The sequence below is a fragment of the Triturus cristatus genome, chromosome 7, assembly GCF_964204655.1.
Source record: "Triturus cristatus chromosome 7, aTriCri1.1, whole genome shotgun sequence".
Classification (NCBI taxonomy): Eukaryota; Metazoa; Chordata; class Amphibia; order Caudata; family Salamandridae; genus Triturus; species Triturus cristatus.
In genome coordinates, this window is record NC_140590.1 from 418,145,264 (window position 1) to 418,158,266 (window position 13,003).

Genomic DNA, 13,003 nt, shown 5'->3' on the forward strand with positions numbered 1-13,003 from the left:
GCTATGTAATTGATACATATGGAGCAGATGCTCAACAATCCAAAAGTGCTTCAGGCCTCAAAGAGTGCCGGTAATTTGGTAAATAAATAACAATACAATACAGTCATCCCCTATCTTTTATAATGCTTGCAGGGGCATGATGGTGTTGATTCGTTATGTGTTGTTGTCCTTTTTGGCACCATGGTAACCAGCCTTGGTGTAATACTTACACTTGTATAATACTGGTAATTTGTAGCATTTTAAAAACATTACCACAACTGCAGAGGCTTTGGTGTATGACTTGTGTTACTTGTCTGCATCAATCGATGCACTCACTCATCCAGCCACTCACTTGTGCACCAACATATGCTCTGCCATTGAGCCATACACTTGCCTATTAAGCCATCATATACTTGCACTCCTACCCATTAATTATTCATACATACAATCACTAATGCATCCATCCAGGTCCATGATTCCTCTAACCATCCAAGTGTTTGCACATTTTCACTTTCTCCCATTCTTCAAACTGAAACACGCAAACTTGCAAACAAAGAAAAAGCCATTTCAGTTAGCTAATTACCAGTCATTAGCTTTGCCAGTGTCTGTTAAAGATTGATTTTTTTAACATGTAGCCCTGACTAGACTTGGTCTATGACTGGATAAATTCTGCAGTTTGAACAAAGCTACAGTTGGCCATTTTATCTCTACTGTGCTATGATGCCAATAAAATGCTGTTCAGTGTTAAAGGAGAGTTGTTACCTTTAGGCTTTAAAGCCAGGAGTGTTAAGCTGTAGGTTATTCTGCTTTCCTTTCTCTAACATTTTCCTTACTATCTTTGCCATTCCATATTACTCACAGTATCTTTATTCCCTTACAAACCATCAAGTACGATAGAAATCCAAAATGTGTAATGAAGCACATTCCAGAAAAAAGATCAGTGCAAGGTTGAAGAAAGACCAATACTAGATCAATTGAACAGACTGCAAGGAAAGGAGAATAGAAAAAAAAAGTGAGGCTTCGTTAGGAAGATGGGCTTAATGCTTGCATAGCAAAGAAGAGATTATATGTGGAATGGAAACCTGCCCTTAGTTACGTAACATGATAGCAGTTCCATCATTAATGCTCTTGAATGAGCTTCCTAAAGGTATTATGTGAAGATATGTTTGACTTTTCCAGGCAACAGTCACGTTCCGAGATGTCGCTGCATATTTTTCAGAAGACGAGTGGAAACTTCTACGTGGATGGCAAAAGGAACTCTATAGGAATGTAATGAAGGAAATCCACCAAGCTCTGACATCCCTAGGTATGTGTTTCATTTGAGTGTCTTGAACTCAGTATTTCAGGTCTCAATCTAAGTATTGCATGTTCTTTAAGGATCCAACGTTGATTTAGAATTCTGATTGTAAAAAGACAAGTCATTCACTGAACGAACTTTTATTTGTGTTATAATGCATTGTATCTGTTTACTCATCAGTTATAAAAACCCATTGGCAAAACAAAATGTAAATTCCCGGAAGCCATGTCCTCCTTCCCATCTTCCTGCTCAACTGTAGCATACAGTCCTCTTACGTTTTACCCTTCTCCCTTCCTATTGCTAGTTAGCGTCTTCTTCAGTCTGTTTTCGTATTTGTAAGTAGGTATGCTTTAGCACTACTTACATCACCTGTTCAGTGGCAGTACAGAGGGAGAAATTAGAGAAGCACCGAGTGCTTGTTTTATTGTTCTAGCCCTGCTTTTAAAGAGCACATTCTACGTCATTACCTATGAGTGCAGACTTGGTAAACTGATTATATAGTTTACAAGCATATTTCTAGGGAGCGAACCAAGCCCAAAGGCTCTCAGAATGCTTTATAATTGGAATAATGTTAGGTGCTTACATTTATATTTGGCATATGTCACACCAGCATGCATTTGTTGCTGGTCCAGTTTCGTGGAGCTGGCGCAGCACCTGTATTCTGAACCCACTATGCATGGCCAGAGGCAGCAGACGTTGTGCATGACTGAAGTTAAAGACAGGAATTGGTCTTGCGACAAAGCTGCACTATGCACATTTCTCTCTTGCACGTTGGCCTTCTAGGCATCATCTATCCAAAGTGCACTTTGGAACTCAAGGAATTAGTGGGTTAAGTTTCAAATGGAAAGGCGCAAGTCACTACTTCCTCTCTTCTGTACCCCCAAATTTCCCCACCATCTGTTGAACAGCAAAGCAACCTTTAAATGAGAGACTCATTTCGGTTTCTTTAGTAAAGTTGCATTATTCTCCTCGGAGCAGATGTCAGCGGGGAGCATGCTTATTCTATTATCTGTGAAGAGCTATCTGACTAATGATTTTCACATTTGTGGAATATTTTCCTGATTATTGCTAAGTTTTTCTGGGATGTTTTCCACAGCAGCAGAAATGGACCAGCCACAGTGTCTTGTAGGTTTCTGAGGTTCACAGGAGCCAATGGAATGTGTCCTATCTAGATTTGAAATGAGGGCAATAGTTTCTTCTGAACTGAAAGTCTGACTGTAGTATTTTAGATACACACTTTGGTTTTTAGACACATTAAGACAGCAGGAGTTTTCATGCCTGAGTGTATAGTGTATGGATGTTACCATAGCTACAGCTCTGTTTTCCATGGGATTATCCGTCAAATAATAACCTGCATAATCTGGATTTTTAGTGCTCCAGCTGATTGGCTCTAGGACGGATGGTGTGGCGATGTTGGCTTGGGTTTTCTTTTGAGCTCAGGAACAGAGGTTTCATTTTGGAGTTGTAAAGTGTAAAGAAATGCTTGGTCTTTTATTCTTTACCAAAAGGTTTGCAGCATGAATCCATTTCTGGATTCACATGCTGTGCATTATTCTGCCTTCTAGTGGTTGGTTCTGGATCTCTCTCTCGATCTCTCTCTCTCTCGAGATATCTCTCTCGAGAGATCTCTCTCTCTCGAGATCTCTCTCGATGTCTCTCTCTCTCGATGTCTCTCTCTCTCGATGTCTCTCTCTCTCGATGTCTCTCTCTCTCGATGTCTCTCTCTCTCTCGATGTCTCTCTCTCTCGATGTCTCTCTCTCTCGATGTCTCTCTCTCTCTCGATGTCTCTCTCTCTCTCTCGATGTCTCTCTCTCTCTCTCGATGTCTCTCTCTCTCTCGATGTCTCTCTCTCTCGATGTCTTTCTCGATGTCTCTCTCTCTCGATGTCTCTCTCTCTCGATGTCTCTCTCTCTCGATGTCTCTCTCTCTCGATGTCTCTCTCTCTCGATGTCTCTCTCTCTCGATGTCTCTCTCTCTCGATGTCTCTCTCTCTCGATGTCTCTCTCTCTCGATGTCTCTCTCTCTCGATGTCTCTCTCTCTCTCGATATCTCTCTCTCTCTCGATATCTCTCTCGATATCTGTCTCTCTCTCTCGATATCTCTCTCTCTCTCGATATCTCTCTCTCTCTCGATATCTCTCTCTCTCTCGATATCTCTCTCTCTCTCGATATCTCTCTCTCTCTCTCAATATCTCTCTCTCTCGATATCTCTCTCTCTCTCTCAATATCTCTCTCTCTCGATATCTCTCTGTCTCGATATCTCTCTGTCTCGATATCTCTCTGTCTCGATATCTCTCTGTCTCGATATCTCTCTGTCTCGATATCTCTCTGTCTCGATATCTCTCTCTCTCGATATCTCTCTCTCTCGATATCTCTCGCAATATCTCTCTCGCAATATCTCTCTCGCTCTCTCTCTCTCGATATCTCTCTCGATATCTCTCTCGATATCTCTCTCGATATCTCTTGATTTCTCTCTTGATATCTCTCTTGATATCTCTCTCTCTCTCTATCTCTCTCGCTCTCTCTCTCTCGATATCTCTCTCGCTCTCTCTCTCTCGCTCTCTCTCTCGCTCTCTCTCTCGCTCTCTCTCTCGCTCTCTCTCTCTCTCTCTCTCGCTCTCTCTCGCTCTCTCTCTCGCTCTCTCTCTCGCTCTCTCTCTCACTATATCTCTCTCTCTCGATATCTATCTCTCTCTCGTGCGATGTCTCTCTCTCTCTGTCGATATATCTCTCTCTCTCTCTCTCGCTCGATATCTCTCTCTCTCTCTCTCTCTCTCTCTCTCTCTCGCTCTCTCTCGCGCTCTCTCTCTCACACTCTCTCTCTCGCGCTCTCGCGATCTCTTTCTCTTTCTTTCTCTCTCTCTCTCTCTCTCTCTCTCTTTTTCTCTCTCTCGATCTCTCTCGATCTCTCTCTCTCGCGATAGCTCTCTCTCTCCTTTTTTCAGGGTTGTCAACCACCGCTTCGTGGTAAGCCCATCCCCTGTGTGACGTTCGACGGCTCCCCAGATGTTCCTGTGCGTAGTCACCATCTTCATTTGCTTTCTCCTCACCTTTGGGTCTGGAAGCAACGGAGGAGCTCCGGAGGTTTTTGAAGAAAACTCAAAAATTTGAAATAAAAATTATGGAATCACAGAAGACCCCAAAGGAGAAGATAACAAGAGAGAAAAGGGGACCCTGTAGTACCAACCATGTGGTCGGAGAATGAGGCAATTCTACCCAAACATCCACCACAAATTTTCAGAGAGAACTCCCTCCCCAACAAGGTCTTCAACTTATGTCTCCCGAAGGACCATGATGAGGACTGCGAGGCCTGCGGTTCGTTCATAGCAATGACCTTGAAGGTACACCAAAGACAGAGGCTGGAACATTACGCCACCATAGTCATTACTCACAAGCCACAACTGCTTAAAGACCTGGCACTGTCTAGTGATGACGACAACAACGTTGAGGAGGCTGAGACAGCACAGAGTGCCGGCCTTCGAACTCTTCGAGACTGAAGCTGAAAAGAAGGAGACAGAAAAGAAATGGATGAGGGACTCTGAAAAGAAGATCCATATGGTGACACAACTGCCAAAAGGCCTGGAGCCTAGATGCTCGGACAAGAAGTCCCAAAATGCAGCCTCGGCGTAGAAAAGAACATCGACCGAAGGTCAGCAGAGAGCAAAGGAGGCCCTGGAGCCCAACCAAGGGATACTGATGCTGGTAAAATGCTGAAAAGCTCAACGATCCCGTCGAAAGGGCACAAGGGATAAAGTCAAATCTTTGGAGACAACTGATCCGTTGACCAATGCTTGACGCCGAAAAGGAGCCGGAGGTCGAAAGGAAGAAGTGAAGTCTAATGGCAGGGCTTCTCCAACGAAAAAAGGAGTTTGACTCTGTAAGGAAATTTCGAATCCCAACTAAACCTTCGACGGCTCTCGACGTCAAAGAGGAGGAATCTGCCTTGGAGGCTCTAGCAACACCCAAGCCCCATGAAGAGGAAGAGTTCTATGAACCTGAGGAGGTTGAAGGAACAGTTGGGTTCAGCGAGTAGTCATGTAACAACCTCAACACAGACTCCCCTGAAGAAATAATGGACAACTACCCCTCGAGGCCTTCCCCCACCAGATGACCTCTCAAAGCTCGATCAAGAAGGCTGCAGAAACTTATGGAGTACAAGTTTGAGAAGGAAGATTTCTTTTTCTCCTCGAAACATTAATGCCTGCAAACAAAGGTAATTGATACCTACCAATGCTGCCCAGCATTTTACATCAAGGCAAAGAAGCCTTTCAGGAACCTGATGCGGCAAAAGCAGTGACTCTGAGTCAAACAGAAGTATAAGCCTTCGACACAGGATCCAAAATACATTCAAGGGAATACCCCTGCTGACTTCATCATCTTCGCAACCTCAAGAAAGCAGAACAATGCTCACACCGCTACAGGGCCACCACTATAAAAGGAGAGCAAGAGGCTCAACATGGTGGGAAGAAAGATAGAGAGGGAGGCTGCTACACAGTGGCGGATTGCCAACTCAAATGCATGCTGAACATAAATGGCCACTAACAATGGGACAAAATGGAGTCCCTCATGTAACATCTACCTGATAAATACAAAAAGAGGGAAAAGCAGTCATGCAAGAAGGTCGAAAACATCGCTGAAACTTGCTTCAAGTCGGCCTTGGACGCAACTGACATTGCCGGCAGGCAGATGTGCACCGGCACAACATTGGCTGGGTAAGAATCTCTGGGTTTAAACCAGTGGTACAACTCTCCATCATCATCATGCTCTTTACAGGGGATGCACTATTGGCCTGGCAGTTGAGTACTGGCAACAAATCATAAAGGACAACCAAACAGCCAAGCCGATGAGGGCTCTACAATACAGAAGCTCTTTAAGAAGGGATGGAAGCGCAACCCGAAGGCCCACAAGCAGAGTGTCTTTCATATCAGGGCAGCAGCAAAGACCAGAAAACTCACGCCACCCAGGACGCCACGTACCAACAGTGGCAGCACCCAGCGAGGCAGACTCCCCAAGGTGGAGGGGCAACAGGCAAGCCCAACGAAGCCGGCCCCCACAAAACACCAGTAGGGTAGGATAGATTACCCACGAGGGAGGGGGAAAATCACAACAGATAATTGGATTTTGAACATATGTCACGGATATTGCATAGAAAATACTCAGAAAACCATCACCAATTTCCCCAAAACCAAAGAGGTATCAAGGGAACGAGATCATACAACTCAGCAAAGAGGTCAAAGGACTCTTACAGGTTTCTGAGGTTCACAGGAGCCAATGGAATGTGTCCTATCTAGATTTTAAATGAGGGCAATAGTTTCTTCTGAACTGAAAGTCTGACTGTAGTATTTTAGATACACACTTTGGTTTTTAGACACATTAAGACAGCAGGAGTTTTCATGCCTGAGTGTATAGTGTATGGATGTTACCATAGCTACAGCTCTGTTTTCCATGGGATTATCCGTCAAATAATAACCTGCATAATCTGGATTTTTAGTGCTCCAGCTGATTGGCTCTAGGACGGATGGTGTGGCGATGTTGGCTTGGGTTTTCTTTTGAGCTCAGGAACAGAGGTTTCATTTTGGAGTTGTAAAGTGTAAAGAAATGCTTGGTCTTTTATTCTTTACCAAAAGGTTTGCAGCATGAATCCATTTCTGGATTCACATGCTGTGCATTATTCTGCCTTCTAGTGGTTGGTTCTGGATCTCTCTCTCGATCTCTCTCTCGAGATATCTCTCTCGCTCTCTCTCTCTCGATCTCTCTCTCGCTCTCTCTCTCGCTCTCTCTCTCGCTCTCTCTCTCGCTCTCTCTCTCGCTCTCTCTCTCACTATATCTCTCTCTCTCTCGATATCTATCTCTCTCTCGTGCGATGTCTCTCTCTCTCTGTCGATATATCTCTCTCTCTCTCTCTCGCTCGATATCTCTCTCTCTCTCTCTCTCTCTCTCTCTCTCGCTCTCTCTCGCGCTCTCTCTCTCACACTCTCTCTCTCGCGCTCTCGCGATCTCTTTCTCTTTCTTTCTCTCTCTCTCTCTCTTTTTCTCTCTCTCGATCTCTCTCGATCTCTCTCTCTCGCGATAGCTCTCTCTCTCCTTTTTTCAGGGTTGTCAACCACCGCTTCGTGGTAAGCCCATCCCCTGTGTGACGTTCGACGGCTCCCCAGATGTTCCTGTGCGTAGTCACCATCTTCATTTGCTTTCTCCTCACCTTTGGGTCTGGAAGCAACGGAGGAGCTCCGGAGGTTTTTGAAGAAAACTCAAAAATTTGAAATAAAAATTATGGAATCACAGAAGACCCCAAAGGAGAAGATAACAAGAGAGAAAAGGGGACCCTGTAGTACCAACCATGTGGTCGGAGAATGAGGCAATTCTACCCAAACATCCACCACAAATTTTCAGAGAGAACTCCCTCCCCAACAAGGTCTTCAACTTATGTCTCCCGAAGGACCATGATGAGGACTGCGAGGCCTGCGGTTCGTTCATAGCAATGACCTTGAAGGTACACCAAAGACAGAGGCTGGAACATTACGCCACCATAGTCATTACTCACAAGCCACAACTGCTTAAAGACCTGGCACTGTCTAGTGATGACGACAACAACGTTGAGGAGGCTGAGACAGCACAGAGTGCCGGCCTTCGAACTCTTCGAGACTGAAGCTGAAAAGAAGGAGACAGAAAAGAAATGGATGAGGGACTCTGAAAAGAAGATCCATATGGTGACACAACTGCCAAAAGGCCTGGAGCCTAGATGCTCGGACAAGAAGTCCCAAAATGCAGCCTCGGCGTAGAAAAGAACATCGACCGAAGGTCAGCAGAGAGCAAAGGAGGCCCTGGAGCCCAACCAAGGGATACTGATGCTGGTAAAATGCTGAAAAGCTCAACGATCCCGTCGAAAGGGCACAAGGGATAAAGTCAAATCTTTGGAGACAACTGATCCGTTGACCAATGCTTGACGCCGAAAAGGAGCCGGAGGTCGAAAGGAAGAAGTGAAGTCTAATGGCAGGGCTTCTCCAACGAAAAAAGGAGTTTGACTCTGTAAGGAAATTTCGAATCCCAACTAAACCTTCGACGGCTCTCGACGTCAAAGAGGAGGAATCTGCCTTGGAGGCTCTAGCAACACCCAAGCCCCATGAAGAGGAAGAGTTCTATGAACCTGAGGAGGTTGAAGGAACAGTTGGGTTCAGCGAGTAGTCATGTAACAACCTCAACACAGACTCCCCTGAAGAAATAATGGACAACTACCCCTCGAGGCCTTCCCCCACCAGATGACCTCTCAAAGCTCGATCAAGAAGGCTGCAGAAACTTATGGAGTACAAGTTTGAGAAGGAAGATTTCTTTTTCTCCTCGAAACATTAATGCCTGCAAACAAAGGTAATTGATACCTACCAATGCTGCCCAGCATTTTACATCAAGGCAAAGAAGCCTTTCAGGAACCTGATGCGGAAAAAGCAGTGACTCTGAGTCAAACAGAAGTATAAGCCTTCGACACAGGATCCAAAATACATTCAAGGGAATACCCCTGCTGACTTCATCATCTTCGCAACCTCAAGAAAGCAGAACAATGCTCACACCGCTACAGGGCCACCACTATAAAAGGAGAGCAAGAGGCTCAACATGGTGGGAAGAAAGATAGAGAGGGAGGCTGCTACACAGTGGCGGATTGCCAACTCAAATGCATGCTGAACATAAATGGCCACTAACAATGGGACAAAATGGAGTCCCTCATGTAACATCTACCTGATAAATACAAAAAGAGGGAAAAGCAGTCATGCAAGAAGGTCGAAAACATCGCTGAAACTTGCTTCAAGTCGGCCTTGGACGCAACTGACATTGCCGGCAGGCAGATGTGCACCGGCACAACATTGGCTGGGTAAGAATCTCTGGGTTTAAACCAGTGGTACAACTCTCCATCATCATCATGCTCTTTACAGGGGATGCACTATTGGCCTGGCAGTTGAGTACTGGCAACAAATCATAAAGGACAACCAAACAGCCAAGCCGATGAGGGCTCTACAATACAGAAGCTCTTTAAGAAGGGATGGAAGCGCAACCCGAAGGCCCACAAGCAGAGTGTCTTTCATATCAGGGCAGCAGCAAAGACCAGAAAACTCACGCCACCCAGGACGCCACGTACCAACAGTGGCAGCACCCAGCGAGGCAGACTCCCCAAGGTGGAGGGGCAACAGGCAAGCCCAACGAAGCCGGCCCCCACAAAACACCAGTAGGGTAGGATAGATTACCCACGAGGGAGGGGGAAAATCACAACAGATAATTGGATTTTGAACATATGTCACGGATATTGCATAGAAAATACTCAGAAAACCATCACCAATTTCCCCAAAACCAAAGAGGTATCAAGGGAACGAGATCATACAACTCAGCAAAGAGGTCAAAGGACTCTTACAAAAGACGGCAATCGAAAGGTTTCCAATTTTTTTTTTTTTTTTATTATTTTTATTATTTTCAATGGCAGAGGCAAACAGGGTACAAGGATGAGAAAAAAAAAAAAAAAAAAAAAAAAAACAACATTTTAAGCAATGACAATCGATCGCACAATTATTAGTACATTAGATTAAATCCAGTTTTCGATAGGAGACCAAAGTTTCCTAGCAAATGTCTTCTTTCTGTGTCCTTTCAAATTATACACAGCTTTATCCATTCTGTAAACATTTAACAATTTTCCCAACCATTGTTCAAATGATGGTGGATCAGAATCTAGCCATCTTGAAGTAATACATGAGCGATAAACAGACATTCCAATGAAAAGAAAATGTTCTTGATCAACGGTTAAACTCTCAGATGGGGCATATAAACCAAAAATAATCACAGATGGACATAATTTAATATTAACATTGAGCAAATTGGTCAAAAACTTTTCTATCCTATTTGAAAATACAGTTAATTCAGAGCAGCTAAAAAACATATGACAAGAATCAGCTGCTAGAGTTCCACAACGGCTACAGTTAATACCTTTCGTAGCTTTCCATTTAGCCAGCTTTGCCGGTGTATAATAGAGATCTAGAGATGCCATGTAATGTTGACTTTTAAGAGAGCTGTTCACTAGTATTTTATTGCTGATCTCAAATGCCCTTGCAAGATCGATTCCGTCTGTGCACAGTGTCTTTTCCCATTTCTGGGTTTGGAAATCAAGATCATCATGCAACATGGTGATCATAGATTGGTAAATAGTGCCAATGCGGCTACCCCTCCTAGCATTTTCCAAGACTATATTGGTCTCCATCGCGTTAGTATGTAAAAGGTGTTTTTTTTCCAAGAAGCTACGAATTTGTAAATATTTAAAAAATTCGTTTCTGGATAGACCGAGTATATTTTGGAGATTACTAAAAGACATTAAAGCCCCATTTTGGTACAGTTGCCCAGTTGAATGAATCTGTCCCAAACGAAATCGATTCATAGGAATGTCTTGAGAAGTGCCAGATAAAGAAAGATTACAGCAAATTGGTGTATAAAAATTATATTTTAAAGTTATCCCTAAAGTTTTGTTGATTTGTCTCCACACCAAAAAAGCAGAGAGAAGAACCTTAAATCTTGTTTTTTTGTAATAGCTTGGCTCCATGAATATAAATAAGGATTGGCGCACCTGAACACCCATAAGCATCTCAAAAATAGATGGTGACAAAAAAGTTTCGTTAATATGGTCATGAAATAATAAAACCTTTATATTTTTGAGAGTTATAGCCCAATAGTACATTCTGAAATTCGGGAATCCTAACCCACCGCGCTCTGGCGGTAAAGTGCACCATTTTAGAGATCTTCTTGAACGACGATAGCCCCATAAAAATCTGGACAGCATCCTGTCTATTTTGTTAAAAAGAGACATAGAAAAGAATAATGGAATAGTACGAAAAAAATAGAGAAATTTTGGAAAAATCAACATCTTGATAACATTAGTCCGTCCGAATAGAGATAAATGTAAATTATTTATCCTTTCTAAAGTTCTATTGGTGGATGTGAGTAAAGGATCCAGATTTAATCCAACAATGTCATCTATTTTAGATGAGATGGTTACACCGAGGTATGTGGCAGTATCATTTAGAACAATATCAGTGGGCATACAGGTTTTAGAATGTATAATTTGGGTTTTTGAAACATTTAGTTTGTATCCAGATAATTTGCCGAATTCACTAGCAATTTCTATTATTTTGGGTATGGCAGAAGAAGAATCGGAAGTGACAATAGCCACGTCGTCTGCATATGCTAAGACCTTATGGTCTATCTCATGGAGCCGTACAGGTGGAATACCGGGCTCTATAATTAATCTGTTCAAATAGGGTTCTAAATAGAGTGCAAATAAAAGTGGAGAGCAGGGACACCCTTGTCTGGTCCCCCTAGTAATTAAAAATGGGCTGGATATGTCCGTACCTAATCTTATTACACCCTTTGCATTAAAATAGAGTGACTGAATAGCTTTAATGAATTGTGGTGGAAAACCCTTCCATTTTAATACGGACCAAAGGAACCCCCAGTCTACTCTGTCAAACGCTTTTTCAGCGTCAAGTAAGATAACTCCGACTGGGGACTCCTTTGCTTGGGCCCAATCCAGTATTGCAATAACACGTTTAACGTGATCTGTGGTGTCCCTGTGTTTAATAAACCCATGCTGGATATTAGAAACCAGGCCCGGCATAACTTCGTTCAATCTATTTGCAAGGATTTTGGAAAAAATCTTACTGTCAGCTGTAATCAGGGAGATAGGACGATACGAGCCTAATTCCTTTGGGTCCTTATTCTTTTTAACAAACACAACTATAGTAGCTGTAGACCAGGAGTCAGGAGCTTTCTCTTGGAAGGCTGCATTGAAAATTTTAAGCAGCTCTGGTTTTAACAAGAGTCTGAATGTCCGATAAAATTCCAAAGGAATCTGATCGGGCCCCATAGCTTTACCAGCTGCAAGACTCATAATGGCCCTTTCAATCTCATCCCAACTTATTAATCTAGAAAGTAAATCTATATCTTCTGTGCACTGAGATAGTTGGTTAAAGTTTTGTAAATACTCTTTGGGATCAAGGGTCTTATCGACTTCATTGTTCTGGAGAAAACTCGTATTGAGATATTACCACAAGTCATCTCAGATCATAACCCTATAATTGCAGAGATGCAATTTTCTACTGACCGCCCAAATTCTATCAGATCTTGGTCATTTCAAAGAAATTTATTACTAGACGAAGAATACCTTCAATTTATGGTTAATATTATTAAAGATTATTTTTTGATAAATAACGATACTGCTTCTCCGCAAATAGTCTGGGACTCTTTCAAATCCATTATACGTGGCGAGTCAATTAGTTTTGCAAATTATAAGAGGAAAAAAAACCAAGTAGACTTTAGGGACAGGCTAAATAAGATAAGGCGGGTGGAGATGGAATTATCTGTCGCATGCAAAAATAATGCTAATATAGAGGATGTACAAACACGCTTAACTATTGAACGCTCAGGTCTTCGCACACATATGGCTGAAGAAGTAGCTGCAAAGTTTAAACAATATAAAACGGAACGCTATGAACTTAGCGAACGCACGGGTAAAATTCTAGCCCAGCGTCTACGACAAAAATCTTCTTTTAACGAAATATATTGTGTCAAAGATATAAATGGGGCCCTTCATGAAAGCCGGGAGGGAATATTAGAGGCATTTCAGGGCTTCTATAAAATGTTGTATAACGACTATAACGAAAGGTTTCCAATTATGGAAAAAAACAACGGGAACTATTCTCCTTA

General features: G+C 43.0%; 1 protein-coding gene across 5 annotated transcripts in view; it reads left to right on the forward strand.

Annotated features, from left to right (window-relative positions):
- LOC146809836 (uncharacterized) overlaps window positions 1-13,003 on the forward strand; it is a 119,767-nt gene that overhangs the window by 35,893 nt on the left and 70,871 nt on the right. For 4 of the 5 annotated variants that reach the window (XM_085616691.1, XM_085616692.1, XM_085616693.1 and 1 more), the window contains exon 2: window positions 1,159-1,285. In XM_085616691.1, coding sequence (XP_085472817.1) covers window positions 1,159-1,285 — 127 coding nt within the window. Of the gene's footprint in view, window positions 1-1,158; window positions 1,286-13,003 lie in introns of those variants that run through there. The other variant, XM_085616696.1, reaches the window with a different exon arrangement.